Below are 22,912 nucleotides of genomic sequence, written 5' to 3' on the forward strand. Positions count from 1 at the left end.
GCGGCTAAAGTCCATCCGCAGTCGGCAGTGTTGTTGCTACTTCTAAATCACTAATCCTCGCCTCCATGGCGACAAATAAAGTAATTTTCTTACAAGTATCTTTCCTGCAGGACGAGGAATAGCTAAACATGCTTCACTACACACCATAGCTCATCGGCGTCACAATGTAAACAAACGCCATTGGTGGATCTACACCTAACATCCAATGATACCAAGTACAGGAGCGTATCTAGTCGATACTACTATGATTACATCAATATTTTTTAGCATCACAAAAGCTTTTTTCGTTTAAAAATTTTTGATATTATGTTTAAAAAGTCTGGAAATATGTCCCTGGACACATGAGAACTTAAATTATGACCAATGTATGATCCTGTAACTACTTGGTATCGGATTGATACCTAAATGTGTGGTATCATCCAAAACTAATGTAAAGTATCCCAACGGAAGAGTTAGTGATTATTACATTTTAACAGAAGTGTAGATAGAACATGATGAAAGAGAAAGTAAGCAGATATTAACAGTAAATGAACAAGAAGATTAATAATTTATTTTCTACCACTTGTCCTTAATAATGTTGACAAAATAATAGAATGAGAAATGACAATATGTCAGCAGCTAAATTAGGAGCCTTTGTTTGCTTACTTACTACTAAAAGACAAGTTCTCTAGTATGTTCGCTATTTTATTTAAGAACAAACTTGCAATAAGAAACATATGCCTATGTACCGTAATATTTTTTGTTAAGATAAAGCCAATAATGCAATTTTTTGTGGTCCCCTTTATTTAGAAAAGTATCGAAACACATTTCTGGTACCGGTACCAAAATATTGGTATTGAGACATAGTCACAAGTGATTCCCTGGCGCGGCCACCGCTGCTGCTCACTGCTCCCCTCACCTCCTAGGGGGTGAGGGTGATGTGTGGTGAGAGGATAATATCACCACACCTAGGTACTTTAATTTTTTATTATATCTAACCTACTTACAGTTTATAATCTTGTCAAATAATACAAAATCATCTGTTATCACAAACATTTTCTTTTTTTTATGGAAAAGATAAGTAGTAATCAAATATACTATATAAGAGGGAAATCTTAAATAACTGCCGAAAAATGATTTTACTTACAATTATTCTGTGCTAAAATTAAAAAACTAAATTAATAATGAATATGTTTCATAACTGAACTGTTAATTAAATTAAAGTGCAACTGATGATACAGCTTCACCACTTTAGTCATAATTGTTGCGCTTAAAAAATGGGCCCTATAGTTAAGAAACATTGTTGTACAGGGTTGTGGTCTTTAATTGATGTTTTGGGATTGTGAGATCCAGATTTGTTGTCCCAGATTCAGTCCGATACCCGTCTTACAGAAAGGAGTCAATGCTAACTAATCACGGTCCGCTGTGTGTTACCAAATATAGTGTAGTGTTTTTTTTGTGTGTTTTTTTTTGAGGAATGCAGGTTGTAAAACAAATGAAGCATCCTCTTCTCCAACAGGTCAGTCAGAGTTGACAGCCCAGGTACGCTAAATTCCCCAGCAGCTAGGATTCGAAACATGAATCAATCAAAAAAATAGTGTGTTCAAAGATGGCCAAAGTTGTTGTCAATTGAATGTGTAATGGAGTGGAAATGATGTGTACACATGCTCTTCAAAAGGAGAAGACAATCCCAGTACAGTGTGTGGTCCTTTAAGGTCTTTTTGACTCCTCTCGTCAAGAAAGTTAATCCAGACCAGATTTAAAAATATATATATACCGTATTTTCCGGACTATAAGGCACAATTAAAATCCTTTTTTTCAGTGCGTCTAATGTAAGGAATAAGTTTGGTTGAGCTTACTGACCTCAAAGTTATTTTATTTGGCAATGATAAGTGTGACCACTTATCATTAAGTGGTCACACTTAATGATAAGTGTGACCAGTAGATGACAGTCACACATAAGAGATACGTGTAGACTGCAATATGACTCAAGTAAACAACACCAATATTTTATATGTTCCATTGAAAATATAGAACATTACACACGGCGCTCAAAAATCTATCAAAATGTTTTAGTACGACTTTGGTAAGCTATGAAGCTGCACCGCTTGACATACGAGTATTATTATGGTGTGTGTATAAGGTAAGACATATCGTCTGGTGTTTTGTTTCGCAATATTATGCAAAAGCAACTTTTCTTACTTGGTACTCGCTGATGTGTATTTGAGATCTGCATAAGTCCTGACAAATTGTGTGCGTCCGCCTTAGTAGTCTGTGACGACATCGTAGTCAATAAGATTCTTCCTTTTCTCTATCTTCTTGTTATGGGAATTTCATCCTCCGCTGTTGCCATTTCTAATATAAAGTAGTGTAAAGTTCTTACTTACATCTGTCAGTAAACTCGCCATGAAAGCGCTAAAACATACCGGTGTAGTGAGTTGACATTATTCACCCAAGGAACTTTAGTTATTAGAGAGTTCAGGTCGGACGTTTTTTCACGGGACGCATTTCCGGTGGTGTTGTTTCCGGATGAGGAGATGCTGACCATTCATCGGCAGTGCGCCTTATAATCCGGTGCGCCCTAGGGTCCGGAAAATACGGTATACACACACTTTAGGAGCTTTAAATTAATACCTTTAAAAAGGTAGCTTAAATGTTGCAATGCAACCTAAAAGTTACCTTGACGTCCTACATTAGTGGACCTTGAGAGATGGAAACGAACTGCTATTGTACACCTAGAGTTACTGACCTATAAGATTTACATTTGTAATCATCTGCATTTATAACAAGGTTGGCTTTGACTGCAGGGCTATTAAATTAATGATTATTATATAACTATAAATAGAGGTGGACAAAAACATGATGATGTGCTGAGTGATTGGGACTATTTTCTTTCCCTACAGGTTCTGTATGGCGTGACATCAGAGGCGGTGGCGTGGCGATTTTGTACAGTTTATGTCAATAGTAACATGGATAATGCAGTCGGGCGACTGTATGTGCAAGAGGCCTTCTCCAAAAACAGCAAAAAACTGGTTAGTACAGCAAGGCCATATACCTGTATAGTGCACTGAGGACTTGGGCCTAAACACATTTTGATATTATTTTGTATTTATCCTTCTTAAGACAGCACACTAGTTGAGGCTCACAGCATCTCTGCCTGTTGCACCCAAGAAGTGTACTTTATCAACAATCAAATCCAAATAGAGCAGGGGTCAGCAACCCAACATGTTGAAAGAGCCGTATTGGACCGAAAATACAAAAAACAAATCTGTCTGGAGCCGCAAAAAGTCAAAAGCGCTATGTAAGTTTTATAATGAAGGCAACGCACAGTGTTGGGTTGGTTACTGAAAACCAGTAACTAGTTAGTTACTAGTTACTTTATTTCAAAAGTAACTCAGTTACTTACACCAAAAAGTAATGTGTTACTGTGAAAAGTAACTATTTAGTTACTTATTTATATTTTTTTATTTTTTTTAGGCCCCATTTAATGCCCTTTTAGCCTTCATTTCAGTACTGTTATTGCACTGGAGAATAATACAATCTGTTGATCAACTGGACATGCATTTGCATCACTGAACTCTGCTAAGCAATGTGGTCTACATCCAACACACAAAGACAAAGATATGTTTCAAAGGGCCGATTTTTTTCTGGCCAGAACAAATTGACAAAACTATTTTAAATAGCTGCAACATAACATACATAAGTAACAAACAGCATAATTACAACATAGCTGTAAACCAAGGAAGGCACACACTACATACACAAAGCCTAACCAGGCATTTTTTTATCTCAAGGAATTCTGAAATAAAATCATGTCTGAAGCCCAGAACACATTTCCCCAGTTGTAGTTTAGAGATAAGGAAAGATTGGCTGGCCCACTAGCATCCCTTTTTATGTTTGTGAACTTTATAGTCTATACATTTAGAGTGATGTGATAATCAAACACTAGAAGTCTAGAATGAAAGAGCAACAGTATATAAGAGAATTGACAGAGTGTGTGTACCTTCAGTGCGCAGTGCCTCGTTAAAATCCAGCCGCTGTTGCTTAGCAGGTGAAGTGCGTCTCTCTTTACTAGCTTTGTCGAAGCATGTTGCTTTTGTAGCTGTTTCAGCAGATTTGAATTGCTAGGATAGGATCTTTGATCCAAGACACAACTTACATTCAACTAAAATGTTCTTTTCTTTGTGGTCAACAAAAGAAAAGTATTGAGAATATCTCCATGTTAAGAAACTCGGCTTCGGGTTTCGCCATGATGTCTTGTTGGTAAACACAGACACGCCCCCTCCCACACACACACACATACACACAGACAGCGCGCGGCGCGCCTCTTTCTTGTCGCCTCTTCCACCCGCAGCGCTGCAATAAAACACACTCAGATCTTCTCAGTTTCTAGCCGATACTGCGTTATTTTACGTTAGTAACGCATCATGTAGTAACGGTAACTGAGTTACTGAATATAAAAAATAACGCGTTAGATTACTATTTACCGCCGAAAGTAACAGCGTTACAGTAACGCATTACTTTGTAACGCGTTAGTCCCAACACTGGCAACGCATTAAGTTAGTGTCTCAGAGGGTTAGATAACTCCTGGAAATTACTGGCTTAAAACTGCCAAAAGGTATAGATGTGTGTTCCCAATTTTAAGAAAAGGACAGGCTGTCTTCTTCTAATGGATTTATTGCAATCTTTGCAAGCTCGGTAAAGTTTGCTGTGGTCTGGAACAACATGGCACACAATCAGAAATGCAGCCGATATCACATACATATAATGTGTCATGAGACATACATTAAATACGCAGAGGACATAAGTAAAGGAAATTAAATGAACTCAAATATACCTACAAACGAGGCATAATGATGCAATATGTACACACAGCTAGCCTAAATAGCATGTTAGCATGGATTATTAGCACTCCACGCAAGTCAACAACCTCAACAAAGCTCACTTTAGTGCATTCACGCACAGCATAAAATGTTGGCATAAAACACGTCTTTCTGTGGCAGCGACGGAGAAAGTTGTACATGTAAACAAACTACGATGAGCCTTTCTTTTGGAAAAATATGTTTGAAGAGAAATCATTTTTGTCAATGACATCATCAATGAGAATGGTAAGATTATGGAGTATGATGAATTTAGAACTATGTATGGTGATGTTTGTTCAAGCTTTTCATTTAATCAACTAACTGGTGCAATTGGGAAAACATGGAAACAAATAATTAATTATGGAACTACTAAATTATTAGTTTGTAAACCTCCAATAAGAAATTCTAGTTGGCAAAAAGGAACTAAAATAAATAGAAAAATATATAATTTTTATTTAATAGAGAAATCTCTGAAGGCTGCCCCATATAACACATATGGAAAATGGGAGGACTTTTTTGACTGCCCGTTGCCATGGGATGCAATATTCAAATTAATCTACAAAACTACTATCGATGTGCAAAATTGTTATTTTTAAATACAAATTATTTATAACTTCTTACCCACGGGAAAAATGCTAAAACAATGGAATATGACAGAGTCAGATGATTGCCGATTTTGTTGTCAGGAGTCTGAATCCACCTTGCATTTGTTTTGGTATTGTCATATTGTGTCTTCCCTTTGGGTGGAAGTTGAAAAACTGTGTTTAAGAATTGGTTTGTTTATGAAGCTTGATGTGGTTTCTGTTATTTTAGGAGAGTTCATTGACAGTCATGATTTAGTCAATTTAATTATAGTACTTGGTAAAAGGTTTATTTTTAAGGCCAAAAACAGATATTCACTTAGTATTACTTTCTTTAAAACATTTATTCAGTATTTTTTAACTTTAGAAAGTTATATGCTTGAAACCGATAATGCCAAAAAACCTTAAAAAAAAAAGATGGGAAGTCCTCAAATACTTATTTTGAAAATGTAATTTTGTTTATAGATTATATGCAATCTGTTGTGTTCCCTAATTTTAAGTATACATAAATTAAGGTGTGGACATAATCTGGACTGGACCTGGTTTTAAGAACTCTTTAAACAATCTAAATTTCATTGACAACCTGGTCTGGTGAAGATAATGTCCTTTAGTTTTTTTAAATAGATTTTCTTGAACAAAAAAGAAACCAAAATAAAATAAAAACAGTTCCATAGAAACTAGTAATTAATGAAAATTAGTAAAATTAACTGTTAAAGGTTAGTACTATTAGTGTGCTTCACGGACTATATCCCTTGCAGACTGCATTGATATATATTGTAGGAACCAGAATATTAATAACAGAAGGAAACAACCCTTTTGTGTAGTGTAAATGGGGGAGAAAGGGTTTTTGAGTTGGTGCACTAATTGTAAGTGTATATTGTGTTTTTTATGTTGATTCAATGAAAAAAATAAAAAAAACTAGGATAAATTCAAGGACCGCCAAAATTAGTAGGACAAAACGGCGATGGCCAAATACTCTCATCAGTGAAGTATAAACAAACAGTGGGCTTTCTAACAATTAGGAAGATTTGGGTTATGTTTGTCCTCCTACAGAAACATTATTAAAACAACAAATATATTTTTTCCCCCCCATCTTTTTACATTTTTGAAAAAGCTCCATGGAGCCACTAGGGCGGTGCTAAAGATCCGCATGCGGCTCGAGAGCCGCGGGTTGCTGACCCCCGAGATAGTGGATTATGCCCATCTCTCTCCACTGTGTGTCTAATGTGTACTTTTTCCTCACCCATAGTATAAATTGATTGATTGATTGAGAAGTTTATTGACATCTTAAAGAATGTAATCCATGTAATGCTTTAAAAAGGCAAATGGATGGCACAAAAGGCCAAAAGGCTTGTTTCCATCGTGGTCCATTAAATATTCATCACATTTGATACATTCAATAATAAGATATATAACCTGTAACATGTATATATAAAAAAAATACGTTAAAAAATGGATACATTATGTACATATACACAGTATACATGTCAGGTGATTTGAAAAACAATATACCATATTTTTCGGATTATAAATCGCTCCGGAGTATACGTCGCACCGGCCGAAAATGCATAATAAAGAAGGAAAAAAACATAAACGTCGCACTCGAGTATAAGTCACATTTTTGGGGGGAAATGTATTTGATAAAATCCTACACCAAGAATAGACATTTGAAAGGCAATTTAAAATAAATAAAGAATAGTGAACAACAGGCTGAATAAGTGTACGTTATATGACACCAACTGAGAACGTGCCTGGTATGTTAACGTAACATATTATAGTAAGAGTCATTCAAATAACTATAACATATAGAACATGCTTTACGTTTACCAAACAATCTGTCACTCCTGATTGCTAAATCCGATGAAATCTTCTTCCTCGTTGTCGCTCCAGGTATGCGCTGCTTCCTTTCTTTCTGCTGCTTGGTCGCCGTTTTCTGCTGCATATTTCACTACGTCCGGCTTGTAATCTGCAGTATATGATTTCCTTTTCGGTGCCATTTTTGTTCAGCCCTTCTCAGTTTTTATAAGTTACCACCAATGTAGAAATGAGCCATTTTAATAGCTACGGCCATAGTAGCATGTAGCATCCCATGACCCACAATGCACTTCTGCCATGACCCGCCCCCGCCGAATTCTTATTGGTTGACGTGTGTGTGTGACGATTGCTGACATTTGCTTCGTCTCTTACGCGAATGAGCTAAATAATATTATTTTATATTTTACGGTAATGTGTTAGTAATTCCACACATAAGTCGCTCCGGAGTATATGTCGCACCCCCGGCCAAACTATGAAAAAAATTGCGACTTATAATCCGAAAAATATGGTATACAAAAAATGGGGGGGGGGGGGGTATACACTATGTACACTAAATCAGTATTTTTTGTTAATGTGTGGTTAAGTCCAATTGTGTACTCACATCTCTGTGTGTCTGTCTGTGACTGTGTGCTTTTGTCAAAATGACATTGTAAATCCCTGGCATCTCTTGGACTTTATCCCACTGTGTGTTTGTGCATGTGTGCGATTTCTTCTAGTTTGACCGCTTGTTTATACGGCCGTCCCTCAGTCAACTATATTGATTTCCCAACAGGTTGACGGTGTACTGAAACTCACACAATATAGTGCTGTACTGCAAAGTGAAATTTAGGGGCACTGCCGCGACACACACTTCATTTTAGTAGCAATGCACCCTAGTTGAAAACAGTAAAATGAGTGGCATTTTGCTGCATGCTTGGAATGGTAAAAAGTAACACCATCTGGTGGACAAATATATAAATAAAGCTGGTACTCTAAATATAAATATTAATGGATTGCAATAGTTTGATGTTAACATGTCAATGGCTTTCAATGGTAAATGTTTTTTTTTGTTGGGATCCAATGGGTTGTTTTTTGTCTAGCTTTGATATCTACCTGATTTTAAGAACATATGGCAGTTTAAATGTATTTTCAATATGAATGGGTTAGCCGTGTTGTTTGGTAGGGTCCACCCCTATTTTGTAAATGTAAGTTCTGCTTGGTAAATATATATTTATAAATCAACACAACATATCGATCGCCACAGCATAATGCTAAAAGAAAGTGAAACACATACTGCACTGTGATACATATAAAGATACATTGGACTTCATTTAGGCCAACAACCTGTGGAACATGCTAAAACAAACTATTGTTTTAGAAATCTACAATAAAGTGAAGCTGCAACATTGGAAGCGCAATGTACAAAACACAAAAAACAGTGAAGTTGGCATGTTGTGTAAATGGTAAATAAAAACAGAATACAATGATTTGCAAATCCTTTTCAACTTATATTCAATTGAATATAAGTTGTTCGAACTGAGAAACATACTTTTTTTTTTGCAAATAATCATTAACTTAGAATTTAATTGCAGCAACTTATTGCAAAAAAGTTTGCACAGGGGCATTTTTACCACTGTGTTACATGGCCTTTCCTTTTAACAACACTCAGTAAACGTTTGGAAAGTGAGGAGACCAATTTTTGAAGATTTGCAAGTGGAATTCTTTCCTATTCTTGCTTGATGTACAGCTTAAGTTGTTCAACAGTCCGGAATCTCCGTTGTGGTATTTTACGTTTCATAATGACAGTGGTTTTCCGAAGTGTTCCTGAGCCCATGTGGTGATATCCTTTACACACTGATGTCGGTTTTTGATGAGGGATCGAAAGTCAGGGGCATTCAATGTTGGTTTTTGGCCTTGCCGCTTACGCGCAGTGATTTCCCCAGATTCATCTGAACCCTTTGATGATGTTACGGACCGTGGATGGTGAAATCCCTAAATTCCTTTTAATAGAAATGTTGTTCTTAAACTGTTCGACAATTTGCTCAGGTAAATGTTCACAAAGTGGTGACCCTCGCCTCATCCTTGTTTGTGAATGACTGAGCATTTCATGGAAGCGGCTTTTATACCCAATCATGGCACCCAGCTGTTCCCAATTAGCCTGTTCACCTGTGGGATGTTCCAAATACGTGTTTAATGAGCATTCCTCAACTTTTTCAGTCTTTTGTACCACTTTTGCCAGCTTTTTTGAAACATTTTGCAGGCATCAAATTCCAAATTAGCTAATATTTGCAAAAAATGAAGTTTACCAGTTCAAACATTAAGTATCTTGTCTTTGCAGTCTATTCAATTGAATATAGGTTGAAAAGGATTTGCAAAATCATTGTATTCTGTTTTTATTTATGATTTACACAACGTGCCAACTTCACTAGTTTTTGGTTTTGTACAGAGGGACGATTGTACTTGCATTTTAACTCAAGTGCAGAGCACATATTTGAGTATTGAGAGTATATCCAGCAAATTGTTACCCTGGGTTTCTGTAGTGACATGCTGGTGGAATTCTGACAGAATATACTTGAGATTTATGTGATTAATGCCCACCACAAATCACATAAAAAACAGCCGTGTGCTTGTTCTGGAGTGAGCTGATGTTATAGCATAGCTCCTTTAGTGTTGCGTTTTAGCATTAGCATTTGGAGGGATGAACACTCCCAGGGCAGATAGTGTCGCAGTGACTTTGGACCAGGGAACAGTTCAAAAGCCAACCTCCACTGATGTAAACACACAATGCTTTCATTACTTCCCCTTGATTTTGATCAGCCTGAGAAAAATGTTGGGTCTTTTATAAATCTGCCGTTTTCTCTCTAAGCAGACCTCATGAGGAACACTAATAGATGGAATGGAATTTTACAGCTTTTTACTGAATGGGACACCCAATATGTACTTGAAAATAAAGAAAGTGTGATTTGGGATATTAACTATGAACGATAAAATACTGAATATTAACAACGTATTAACTTACATAGCGCAAAGGTTTGAACAGATCTGCAGTAAAGCAGCGACTTATCTTTGACTTTCTTTAGATGGAAGAGATGATCAAAGAGATTCAGGAAGTTTTCATCAGGAACCTCCACGAACTGACCTGGATGGATCCCGACACTAAGAAAGCAGCCGAGCAAAAGGTATCGATGACATTCACAGCGGTGTTTAGATTTAATATCATATAAGATTGTGAACATTTTATCTTTCAGGCTCGAGCGATCAAGGAACAAATTGGCTACTCTGAGGACATCATGGACGACAAATACCTCAATGATGAGTACAAAGATGTACGTGTCTATAACATATGTGATGTGTTATATACAGCCGTGGTCAAAAGTTTGCATACACTTGTAAAGAACATAATGTCATTGCAGTCTTGAGTTTCCAATAATTTCTACAACTCTTAATGTTTTGTGATAGAGGGATTGGAGCACATACTTGTTTGTCACAAAAACATTCATGAAGTTTGGTTCTTTTATGGCCTCACCTTTTCTCCTCCAAACATATTGCTGGGTATTGTGGCCAAACAGCAAAATTTTTGTTTCATCTGACCACAGAACTTTCCTCCAGAAGGTCTTATCTTTGCCAATAAGATGTCAGAGGAAACAAAAATTGAGCTATTTGGCCACAATACCCAGCAATATGTTTGGAGGAGAAAAGGTGAGGCCTTTAATCCCAGAAACACCATCCCTATCATCAAGCATGGTGGTGGTAGTATTATGCTCTGGGCCTGTATTGCTGCCAATGGAACTGGTGCTTTAAATGGGACAATGAAAAAGGAAGATTACCTCCAAATTCTTCAGGACTACCTAAAATCATCAGCCTTGAGGTTGGGTCTTGGGCGCAGTTGGGTTTTCCAACAGGACAATGACCCTAAACACACATCACAAGTGGTTGTGATGTCTGCTTAGGGTCATTGTCCGGTAATTGTCCTGTAATTCTAGCCTGATTTAGGAATGGCTAAATCAAGCTAGAATTAAGGTTTTAGAATGGCCTTCCCAAAGTCCTGACTTAAGTGTGTGGACAATGCTGAATAAACAAGTCCATGTCAGAAAACCAACAAATTTAGCTGAACTGCAGCAATTTTGTCAAGAGGAGTGGTCAAAAATTCAACCAGAAGCTTGTGGATGGCTACCAAAAGCGCCTTATTGCAGTGAAACTTGCCAAGGAACATGTAACCAAATATTAGCATTGCTGTATGTATACTTTTGACCCAGCAGGTCACATTTTCAGTAGACCCATAATAAACTCAAAAGAACCAAACTTCATGAATGTTTTATGTGACCAACAAATATGTGCTCCAATCACTCTCACAAAAAAATAAGAGTTGTAGAAATTATTGGAAACTCCAGACAGCCATGACATTATGTTCTTTACAAGTGTATGTAAATTTTGACCACGACTGTGCATATCATTTATGTAACATGGTACACAATGACTGTATTGTAGCTAGAAACTCTCACTATGTTGGCTCTCTCTAATAACGCTGCGGCGATGATAGATCCATGACTGTTATCAGACTGATCTTCCTGCCTTGTTCTCTGGCTGTGTGTTGGTGTTAGCTGCACTACAGTGAGGAGGAGTTCTTTGAAAACAGCCTGCGTATCATGGAGTACATGCAAAGGAAACGCCTGGAGAAACTCAGGGAGAAAGTCAACAAAGACGAGTGAGAACCTATTAATTTTGTTTTACGATACACATTAAAGCAGTAGAATTTTTGGCAATGAACAGAAAAATTTTAATAGCACTGAAAGGATCATGGCGCTCCACCAAAGCTAAATCATCCCAAATTTGGGATCAGAATTCACATTATGACGTTATATTCTTGAAACAAACAAAGCAAATTACAAATAGGAGTTTTTATTTCTTAAAGTTGTTGAAAGTACCAATTATTTTGTTTACAAAACGCTGTTGTCATACTGTATCAACAAGTGGCCAAAAGGACTAACACAATGAGGAACTGTTCCATGAAAATAACCACTAGTTTTCTTACGTTAATAAAGTCAAATAGGACAGATAGAGGGGTTAGCAATGATGATGTTGCGTCATGTTAAAGTTAAAGTACCAATGATAGTCACACACACACACACACACACACACACACACACACACACACACACACTAGGTGTGGTGAAATGTGTCCTCTGCATTTGACCCATCCCCTTGTTCACCCCCTGGGAGTTGAGGGGAGCAGTGAGCAGCAGCGGTGGCCGCGCCCGGGAATCATTTTGGTGATTTATCCCCCAATTCCAGCCCTTGATGCAGAGGAGGTAATGGGTCCCATTTTTATAGTCTTTGGTATGACTCGGCCAGGGTTTGAACTCACAACCTACCGATCTCAGGGCGGACACAGGTGGCCTTGTTGCATGGCAAGTATTTGCAGAAAAATTATGCTGCGTTACAGAATTTCCACACATGAAACACTGGAACGCTGCTCATTGAGTACATCAATATTACCAAATGTTATGGTACATATGTGCACTCGCCTATTAGAAATGATAGAAACTGTATTTATCCCTAACTAACAGCACAATCTTTTTTGCATACAAAAATTAGATTTTTTTATTTACTACGGTATATCCTCTGTGTAGATTTTTTTTTCTCATGTAAATCAAAATGATCAACGCTGCATAGGTACTGGGTTTTAAATTTACTAGACCTCTTCCGCCATAATTTTGTTGTTTACTTTTAACTGGAACACTGTGATGTTGGCCCTCGGAATCTCCATGTGGGCAATTGCCAACTTCCCAGCTGTCTGGATTGAAGCATTCTCATTCAGTGCAACTAATGACAGCATTGCAATGCAACATGTTTCCTTCATATACTACAAAAACTAGGGCTATCAAATTATTGTGTTTTTTTATTTTTAAATCAGATTAATCACACTCTTGAATTGTGATTAATCATAGTTAATCCAGGTTATTACTTGCTTGTATAATTACAATTTGCTTAAGAAATTAACCCAATATTTGGACACAAATGCAATTTTGTTTTTAGAATGTAATCCAGGAAAGTTTTTTAAACGTTGTACTTAACTGCAAGTCATAGATTTGCTTAAAACCTGGTGACAGTAAGTAGAATAATAATTAAGGGTAAGTGCACATTTTCTAAGTATTTGCAATAATAAAGCAAAACAAGCACACTAAGATAAGATAATCAGCGATGGGCAAGCGACTTGGAAAATGTATTAAGCTAAACTACAAGTTACTCTCAATTAAATGAAGCTAAGCTACAGGGGAAACTATCGCCAGAGAATTGTAGAAAGCTAAATTACAATCTACACGGCAAAAGTAGGTCGCTACATCAACACTACATATATCTCAACTTAATGTACAATCTTCCACCAAACACATAGGCAGAGAGAATAAATGCTCAGTTTGAATGTTTATCATAATAAACACAAACTGGAAACATTTCCTCTCTCTGGATTTTTAACATTTTAACATTCATTTTAACTTGGAAAGTTGCAGTACCACGTACACAATGAGGACAGTGGAAACACATTAAATCAAAGGTAGTTGAACAGTAATAATATACATTTATATAGCCCTAAATCACAAGTGTCTCAAAGGGCTGCACAAGCCACAACGACATCCTCGGTTCAGATCCCACATAAGGGCAAGGAAAAACTCACAACCCAGTGGGATGTCAATGAGAATGACTATGAGAAACCTTGGAGAGGACCACAGATGTGGGTGACCCCCCCCACCCCCGAGGGGAGACCGGATGCAATGGACGTCGAGTGGGTCGAGCATAATATTGTGAGAGTCCAGTCCATAGTGGGGCCTGCAGGAGACCATCCCGAGCGGAGACGGGTCAGCAGTGCAGAGATGTCCCCAACCGATGCACAGGCGAGCGGTCCACCCCGGGTCCCGACTCTGGACAGCCAGGACTGCCTGGACTGGAATCCTATGTAACTTTTATACTATTGTTAACAATGCAGCATTGCCTCCCTGAGTGGTTTGCTCAGACAGCTCTGCACTAGCTGTCCAATTAGCCACAACAAAACACAACGTTTATAAAATGTTGAAAATAATGTTTATAAAATAAAAGTACCGGCCTATTGATCAAACCCTGGAAGAAACATTGTTATTTAAACAAGACTCTCGCTAATGTGGTTTCTGCCACCGCTGCTGGCATTTTTTGATCTTGCCTCTGATTGGCCCTAACCTTAGCCAATCATGACTCTTAATATGTAAACCAACTAATCATCATGTCAGGCAGAGCTGGGGAAATGTTTTGACTCGGGGGGCCACATTTAGAGAAAAAAGTGTCTGGGGGGCCAATGTGTATGTGTGTCTGAATGATATATACATATTCAGCTCTAAAAATCTGCTGTACAGTATGTGTGTTTGGGTCCCTTTTTTTCAGGAACACTAATAGCAAAAGTCACAATGTTCTAAAAACGTGATGACAGACCACCTAAAAACAACGGGATGGAATTTTACAATTTTTTACTGAATGGGACACCCAAAATGTACATGAAAATAAAGAAAGTGTGATTTACAATATTAACTATGAACAATGAAACACTGAATATTAACAACATATGAACATCGCCCATCTTTTACTTCTCAGACCAGCTCCTCGATAGTTGTGTATCTTTTACAATCAAGCAAAACACAACAGAAATTTAAAAAAAAACAGCAAAATATGAATGTTATATTATCACGTAAAAATTTGCTTCCGCATCTGTTTGACACACGCTTATCAGGCTGGCTGCTCTGAAAACAAACCCGTATAAAACCCAAAAGCGCAGATTTCGACCATTGAATTACTTTCTATAGTTCCAGACGTACGGTCATTTAAAAACAGCACTGCACATCATAATGGCGGTGACAGTTTCGATGTTAAAGGTCTAAAAAAATTATGTAAAACGTCCGGCAGGCCAGATTGAAAATCTTAACGGGCCGCATGTGGCCCGGGGGCCGTATTTTGCCCAGGTCTGATCTTAGGGCATTCAATCGATCACAACTGGACTGTTTGGTTTGTCTTAGAAGACGTTTCGCCTCTCATCCAAGTAGGCTTCATCAGTTCATACGCCAGTTCAGCCGCAAGGCTGGATCCGACAAATCTAAGTCTAAGACTACATCTTACTGGATCTGACCAATCTAAGTCTAAAACTAGATCTGACCAATCTAAGTTTATGAGTATGAACTGATGAAGCCTAATTGGATGAGAGACGAAACGTCTTCTAAGGCAAACTAAACAGTCCGGTTGCGATCGATTGAATGCCCTGAGATTACAATGACCTGGATGAATGAGAATTTCCACAGACAACCAATCATCATGGACCCTCTCCGTAATTTTTGGTGAGTTTTATCCCCTGCCGGGTGAGAGACAAGCAATAATGGATGTATTTGCAGTCAGTTTGATGTTTGTCGCTACAATGCCAACAAATTACCTCAGTTTTATCTAAAGTTCCATTGGAGTGTGTTTTGAAGTGAAACTGGCCTCTCATCACTCATATTTGCACCATGTAACAGGCACCAACTTCCAGGTTCATCATTTAGTGTTATTAATCCTCGTTCATTTATGATAATCTGATGGTTTTTTTTTAATGAATCACGTGTTATTGTAAACTCAAACCTACAAGAACATAATGTCATGGCTGTCTTGAGGTTCCAATCCTTTCTACAACTCTTATTTTTTTGTGATAGAGTGATTGGAGCATATACTTGTATGTATTGTGGCTCAATTTTTGTTTCATCTGACCACAGAACTTTCCTCCAGAAGGGCTTATCTTTGTCCATGTGATGTCAGACGAAACAAAAATTGAGCTGTTTGGCCACAATACCCAGCAATATGTTTGGAGGAGAAAAGGTGAGGCCTTTAATCCCAGGAACACCGTACCTACCGTCAAGCATGGTGGTGGTAGTATAATGCTCTGGGCCTGTTTTGCTGCCAATGGAACTGGTGCTTTACAGGGAGTAAATGGGACAATGAAAAAGGAGGATTACCTCCAAATTCTTCAGGACAACCTAAAATCATCCGCCCAGAGGTTGGGTCTTGGGCACAGTTAGGTGTTCCAAAAGGACAATGACCCCAAACACACATCAAAAGTCGTAAAGGAATGACTAAATCAGGCTAGAATTAAGGTTTTAGAATGGCCTTCTCAAAGTCCTGACTTAAACGTGTAGGCAATGCTGAAGAAACAAGTCCATGTCAGAAAACCAACAAATTTAGCTGAACTGCACCAATTTTGTCAAGAGGAGTGGTCAAAAATTCAACCAGAAGCTTGCCAGAAGTTTGTGGATGGCTACCAAAAGTGCCTTATTGCAGTAAAACTTGCCAAGGGACATGTAACCAAATATTAACATTGCTGTATGTATACTTTTGACCCAGCAGATTTAGTCACATTCTCAGTAGACCCATAATAAATTCATAAAAGAACCAAACTTCATGAATGTTTTTTGTGACAAACAAGTACGTGCTCCAATCATTCTATCACACAAAAATAAGAGTTGTAGAAATGATTGGAAACTCAAGACAGCCATGACATTATGTTCTTCACAAGTGCAAAATCAATAGACTTCTTCTCGCACGTGAGGCTAGTGTGTGAATACTGAGGTTCCCTTCGAGAACAAGGCATTAACTCATTAATTGCAGTACAATGTCCTCAAAGACCCACTATTTATTTTAACTCTTTTTCCAGGTGGGTTTCGGGAGCGGCTGTCATTAATGCTTTCTACTCATCTAGAATAAACCATATAGGTATTTCATATGTGCACACATCGACACATACAGCATTGTCCATTTTTGTTCTTTCTTACTTTACTACCAATCTTTTCTGTCTTGCCTGTGGTTGCAGTATTCCCTGCTGGTATCCTGCAGCCACCGTTCTTCAGTCAAGGCCAGGCCAAATCTCTCAACTACGGAGGAATCGGCGCAGTCATCGGTCATGAGATCACGCACGGTTTCGACAACACAGGTAGTTACTGCGTTACTTATACTAAGTCTTTGAATTCTATTCACGCAAACCTTTGGTAGCACATTTGTACGTACGCAATGTTTTCATTCCTATCTCATAGGTAAGAAATATGATGAGAATGGCGACCTGAGGGACTGGTGGACACCCGACTCGGCTCAAAACTTCTTGGAACTGTCCAAGTGTATTGTGGATCAGTACAGCAACTTCACATGGGACCTGCTCAATGGACTTCACGTAAGTACTGTTCATTCTTTAAGCAGACTGCTTTTCTCACACAGACGTTCTATTTCACAATTTTTTTACCCATCTCATCCCTGTTTCACCTCCTTTCTGCTTCAGGATTATTTTCTATTTTGTGTTGACAGATAAATCAGCACCTCCTCTCTCTTCACTCTCCTAATGTTTCTTTGATACTCCTTTTTCTTGTATGTGCGGAAATACTGCATTTTTACACTCTTTAAACACAACAACCTGTGTTGTTCCCTTCTCCAGTTAAATGGTAACCTCACCCTGGGTGAGAACATTGCTGATAACGGTGGAATACGGCAGGCCTATCAGGTATGACAAAGACGTATTTAGTAATGCAGTTGCGATCAAAAGTTTACATACACTTGGAAAGAACATGATGTCATGGCTGTCTGGAGTTTCCAATAATTTCTACAACTCTTATTTTTGTGTGATATAGTGATTGGAGCACATAGGTTGGTCACAAAAAACATTCATGAAGTTTGGTTCTTTTATGAATTTATTATGAGTCTACTGAAAATGTAACCAAATCTGCTGGGTCAAAAGTATACATACAGCAATGTTCATATTTGGTTACATGTTCCTTGGCAAGTTTCACTGCAATAAGGCGCTTTTGGTAGCCATCCACAAGCTTCTGGTTGAATTTTTCACCACTTCTCTTGACAAAATTGTTGCAGTTCAGCTAAATTTGTTGGTTTTCTGACATGGACTTGTTTCTTCAGCATTGTCCACACATTTAAGTCAGGACTTTGGGAAGGCCATTCTAAAACCTTAATTCTAACCTGATTTAGCCATTCGTCTACCACTTTTGACGTGTGTTTGGGGTCATTGTCCTGTTGGAACACCCAACTGCGCCCAAGACCCAACCTCCGGGCTGATAATTTTAGGTTGTCCTGAAGAATTTGGAGGTAATCCACTTTTTTCCAGTGTCCCTTTTAGAGCACCAGCTCCATTGGCAGCATTATAGGCCCAGAGCATAAGACTATCACCACCATGCTTGACAGTAGGAATGGTGTTCCTGGGATTAAAGGCCTCACCTTTGCTTCTCCAAACATATTGCTGGGTATTGTGGCCAAACAGCTAAATTTTTGTTTCATCTGAGCACAGAACTTTCCTCCAGAAGGTCTGATCTCTGTCTGTGTGATGTCAGTATGAATGTATACTTTTGACCCTGCAGATTATGGTCACATTTTCAGAAGACCAATTATAAATTCATAAAAGAACCAAACTTCATGAATGTTTTTTGTGACCCACAAGTATGTGCTCCAATCACTCTATCACAAAAAAATAAGAGTTGTAGAAATTATTGGAAACTCAAGACAGCCATGACATTATGTTCTTTACAAGTGTATGTAAACTTTTGATCACGACTGTATGTCTTTCTTGAATTAACGGAGACATCAGACAATTTAGTTGTATAAACGAATATAGCGTCCCATTACTTACCACTTTTTTTCTATTTGCAGGCCTACAAGAACTATATGAGGAAACATGGGGAGGAGCCACGACTGCCAGGAATGAACCTTTCCCACGATCAACTCTTCTTCCTCAACTTTGCTCAGGTAGTGGATGATGAATGACAGTGGCATGGTAAAAGAATCAATATTTGACAGTTCTAATAGGGCTAAAAGTAAAGGGCATATCCTGAAGCAGAAGCTCATCCCTCTCCGACGTGCTGAGGGACATAGGAGAAGGGGCAGAGAGAGGGCGCGCAAGCGCACTGCCTTCATAGCAAACCCTTTTGGATTTACGAAACAGCTGCTGGGGCAGAAGCGGAGCGGGACCCTTGTCTGCTCTGAAGAGGAGATCAATCAGCACCTCAGTAACACATACAGCGACAGTAGGAGAGAAGAAGATCTGCCCCCCTGCAGAGGGCTACCCACACCATCAGAACCCTCCTTTCAGTTTAACATCAAAGAGCCCACCTTGGCAGAAGTCAGGGACACCGTCCGAGCCGCAAGGACCAGCGCAGCCCCAGGCCCGAGTGGAGTGCCATACAAAGTCTACAAGCATTGCCCGAGACTCCTGGAGAGGCTGTGGAGACTCATCAGGGTAGTATGGCGGAGGGGGGAGGCAGCCAAGCAGTGGCGCCATGCAGAGGGTGTCTGGATACCAAAGGAGGAGAATGCAAGTGACATCACACAGTTCCGTACCATCTCCCTGCTCAGCATGGAAGGCAAGATCTTTTTCAAGATTCTTGCCAACAGGTTGACAGAGTACCTCCTGAGGAATTCGTACATCGACACCACAGTGCAGAAGGGAGGAGTCCCAGGCATGCCAGGCTGCTTGGAACACACAGGAGTGGTTACCCAGCTGATCCGGGAGGCAAGGGAAAATCAAGGAGACCTGGCTGTCCTTTGGCTTGACCTTGCCAATGCCTATGGATCCATTCCACACAAGCTCGTGACAACAGCCTTGACGACACATCATGTTCCAGAGAAGATCACTGAACTCATACGAGACTACTACAGTAGTTTCAATCTGAGATTCACCTCTGGAGCAATAACATCTGCATGGCACCGCCTGGAGAAGGGCATCATCACAGGGTGCACCATATCAGTGGCACTGTTCGCCCTAGCGATGAACATGCTGGTCAAGGCAGCAGAAGTGGAATGCAGGGGTCCGAAGTCCAGTTCCGGCATTCGCCAACCTCCGATCCGAGCCTTCATGGATGATCTGACTGTCCCAACAACATCAGTGACAGGGTGTCGGTGGCTCCTCCGCGGACTGGAAAGGATCATCACATGGGCGAGAATGATGTTCAAGCCAGCCAAGTCCAGGTCCCTGGTTTTGAGGAAGGGGAGAGTGGAGGACAAACACCGCTTCAGCCTGGATGGAGTCCCCATACCATCAGTGTCAGAGAAGCCTGTGAAGAGTCTGGGGAAGATTTTTGACAGCACCCTGAAGGACAAGGCAGCAGTGCAGTCAGCCCATGTGGAGCTGAAGACCTGGCTATCAGCAGTGGACAAGTCGGGCCTCCCCGGGAAGTTCAAGGCTTGGATATACCAACATTGCATCCTGCCGAGAATCCTTTGGCCGCTGCTCATCTACGAAGTCCCAGTAACCATTGTGGAGGGCTTTGAACGCAACATCAGCCAGCACCTGCGTAGGTGGCTGGGCTTGCCGAAGAGCCTAAGCAGCATCGCCCTATATGGGAACACCAACAAGCTGCAACTTCCCTTCACCGGATTGACTGAGGAGTTTAGTCACCAGAGCCAGGGAGGTGTTACTTTACAGAGACTCATCTGACACCAGAGTCTCCTCTGCTGGCATCAAGGTCAGAACTGGGAGGAAGTGGAAGGCACAGGAGGCCGTTGACCAGGCAGAAGCAAAGCTGAGACATGGCGTCTTAGTAGGTGCTGTGGCGGTCGGTCGAGCTGGGCAGCCATACAAGACCACGCTACGACAAAGCCCAGGGTCGAGAGAGACGGCTGATGGTGCAGGGAGAGATCCGTGCAGAGGTTGAGGAGGAACGCCGGAGCAAGACAGTGGCCATGCGCCAGCAAGGAGCCTGGACAAATTGGGACCACGCATCTACCCGGAAGATCACCTGGACAGAACTTTGGAAGTCAGAACCAGCAAGACTCAAGTTCCTGATCCAGTCAGTGTATGATGTCCTCCCAAGTCCATCCAATCTTCATTGCTGGGGGCTAGTAGAAACACCTGAATGTCCACTGTGCAAGGCACGGGGTTCCCTGGAGCACATCCTGAGCTGCTGCCCTAAAGCCCTGGGAGAGGGGAGGTACACTTGGCGCCACGACCAGGTGCTGAAGGCAGTAGCAGACACCATTGGCACTGGAATCCAGCAGAACAAACATCAGCTCCCAGTCAGACATAACATCTCCTTCGTCAAGGCAGGGGACAAACCACAGGCTGGATTTAAGGCCCCAACCGGACTGCTAGCCACAGCCCGTGACTGGCAGCTTCAGGTGGATCTCGGCAGACAGCTGAAGTTTCCAGAGCGCATAGCAAGGACATCGCTGAGGCCAGACCTTGTCTTAACTTCTGACTCAACGAAGCAAGTTGTGCTGCTGGAACTTACAGTCCCCTGGGAAGACCGGATGGAGGAGGCCCATGAGCGAAAGAAGACCAAATACCTTGAGCTGGTCGAGACATGCAGAGAGAGCGGCTGGAGGACCCGCTGTGAGCCTATAGAAGTGGGCTGCAGGGGCTTTCTAGGGCAATCTGTGCATCAAGCATTCAGACTTCTTGGAATCAGAGGGTTGCTGGAGAGAAAAGCCACCAGAAATATCAGTGAGGCTGCTGAGAAAGCCTCAAGGTGGTTGTGGATCAAGAGGGGAGACAGATGGAGTAGTTCGCTGCTTGGACACAAGCCGGGGCCTGATCAGCCCCGGTTGGGTCGCCCAGGCGAGGGTGTATAGAGATCAAAGACCCAAAACACCCAATGAACCTTGGTTCTTTACTGATGATGTGTTCAAGCTGCACCGCAAGGTGTTTCTCAAATCTATTTTTCGGACTATAAGGCACACTTAAAATCCTTTAATTTTCTCAAAAATCGACAGTGCGCCTTATAACCTGGTGCGCCTAATGTACGGAATAATTCTGGTTGTACTTACTGACCTCGAACGGTTTTTATTTGGTACAATGTGTAATGATAAGTGTGACCAGTAGATGTTAGTCACACATAAGAGATATGTGACTGCAATATGACGCCAGTAAACAACACCAAAACGTTAAATGTTCCATTGAAAATAAAGAACATTACACACGGCACTCAAAAATCCGTCAAAATGTTTTAGTATGACTTTGAATCCGCACCGCTTGATGGATTGTCGGCCCATTACAGCTACCATAGTCAGAGATACAAGTTTTACTATGGTGTGTGTATAAGACCGCAAAATGGCACCCATAAGCAGACATTATCTGGCGTTTTGTTTCACAATATTATGCAAAACCAACTTTTCTTACCTTCTGATAGCTGCTGATGTGTATTTGAGATCTGCATAAGTCCTGAAAATGTGCGCACGTCCGCCACTGTAGTCCGTGTCGACACCGTAGTCAATAAGCTTTGTCTTTTTCCTCTATCTTCTTGTTATGGGACATTCACCCTCTGCTTTTGCCATTTCTAATATAAAGTAGTGTAAAGTTCTAACTTATATCTCGCTATGGAAGCGCTAAAAACATACCGGTGTAGTGAGTTTACATGATTCACCCAAGGAACTTTAGTTTTTGAGGGTTCCGGTCGGACAGTTTTTCACGGGACACATTTCTGACGTTGTTGCACTAGCGAGCCACGGATGAGGAGATGCTGCTCCGTTATTGATTGAAGTAAAGTCTGAATGTCATTAAAACAGTTAGCTCCATCTTTTGACATTTCTTCTACTCCCGTCCTTGCACGCTACACCGCTACAACAAAGATGGCGGAGAAAAGACGCTGTCGAAGGTGAGCCACGTAAATAAGACCGCCCACAAAACGGCGCATCCTGAAGCAACTGTCAGAAAGCGGCTTGAAGATGATC

At 40.2% G+C, this 22,912-nt stretch overlaps 1 protein-coding gene across 3 annotated transcripts in view; it reads left to right on the top strand.

The window, feature by feature from the left end:
- The window catches only part of LOC133614276 (neprilysin-like), a 160,844-nt gene that overhangs the window by 129,299 nt on the left and 8,633 nt on the right, over positions 1-22,912 (top strand). For all 3 annotated transcript variants that reach the window (XM_061972119.1, XM_061972121.1, XM_061972120.1), the window contains 9 exons: positions 2,883-3,011; positions 10,297-10,395; positions 10,465-10,542; positions 11,818-11,921; positions 16,911-16,969; positions 17,067-17,186; positions 17,287-17,420; positions 17,679-17,744; positions 18,899-18,994. In XM_061972119.1, the coding sequence (XP_061828103.1) occupies positions 2,883-3,011; positions 10,297-10,395; positions 10,465-10,542; positions 11,818-11,921; positions 16,911-16,969; positions 17,067-17,186; positions 17,287-17,420; positions 17,679-17,744; positions 18,899-18,994 (885 nt within the window). The remainder of the gene's footprint in view (positions 1-2,882; positions 3,012-10,296; positions 10,396-10,464; positions 10,543-11,817; positions 11,922-16,910; positions 16,970-17,066; positions 17,187-17,286; positions 17,421-17,678; positions 17,745-18,898; positions 18,995-22,912) is intronic.

This window comes from Nerophis lumbriciformis, linkage group LG17 (assembly GCF_033978685.3).
Source record: "Nerophis lumbriciformis linkage group LG17, RoL_Nlum_v2.1, whole genome shotgun sequence".
In the NCBI taxonomy this organism is placed as follows: Eukaryota; Metazoa; Chordata; class Actinopteri; order Syngnathiformes; family Syngnathidae; genus Nerophis; species Nerophis lumbriciformis.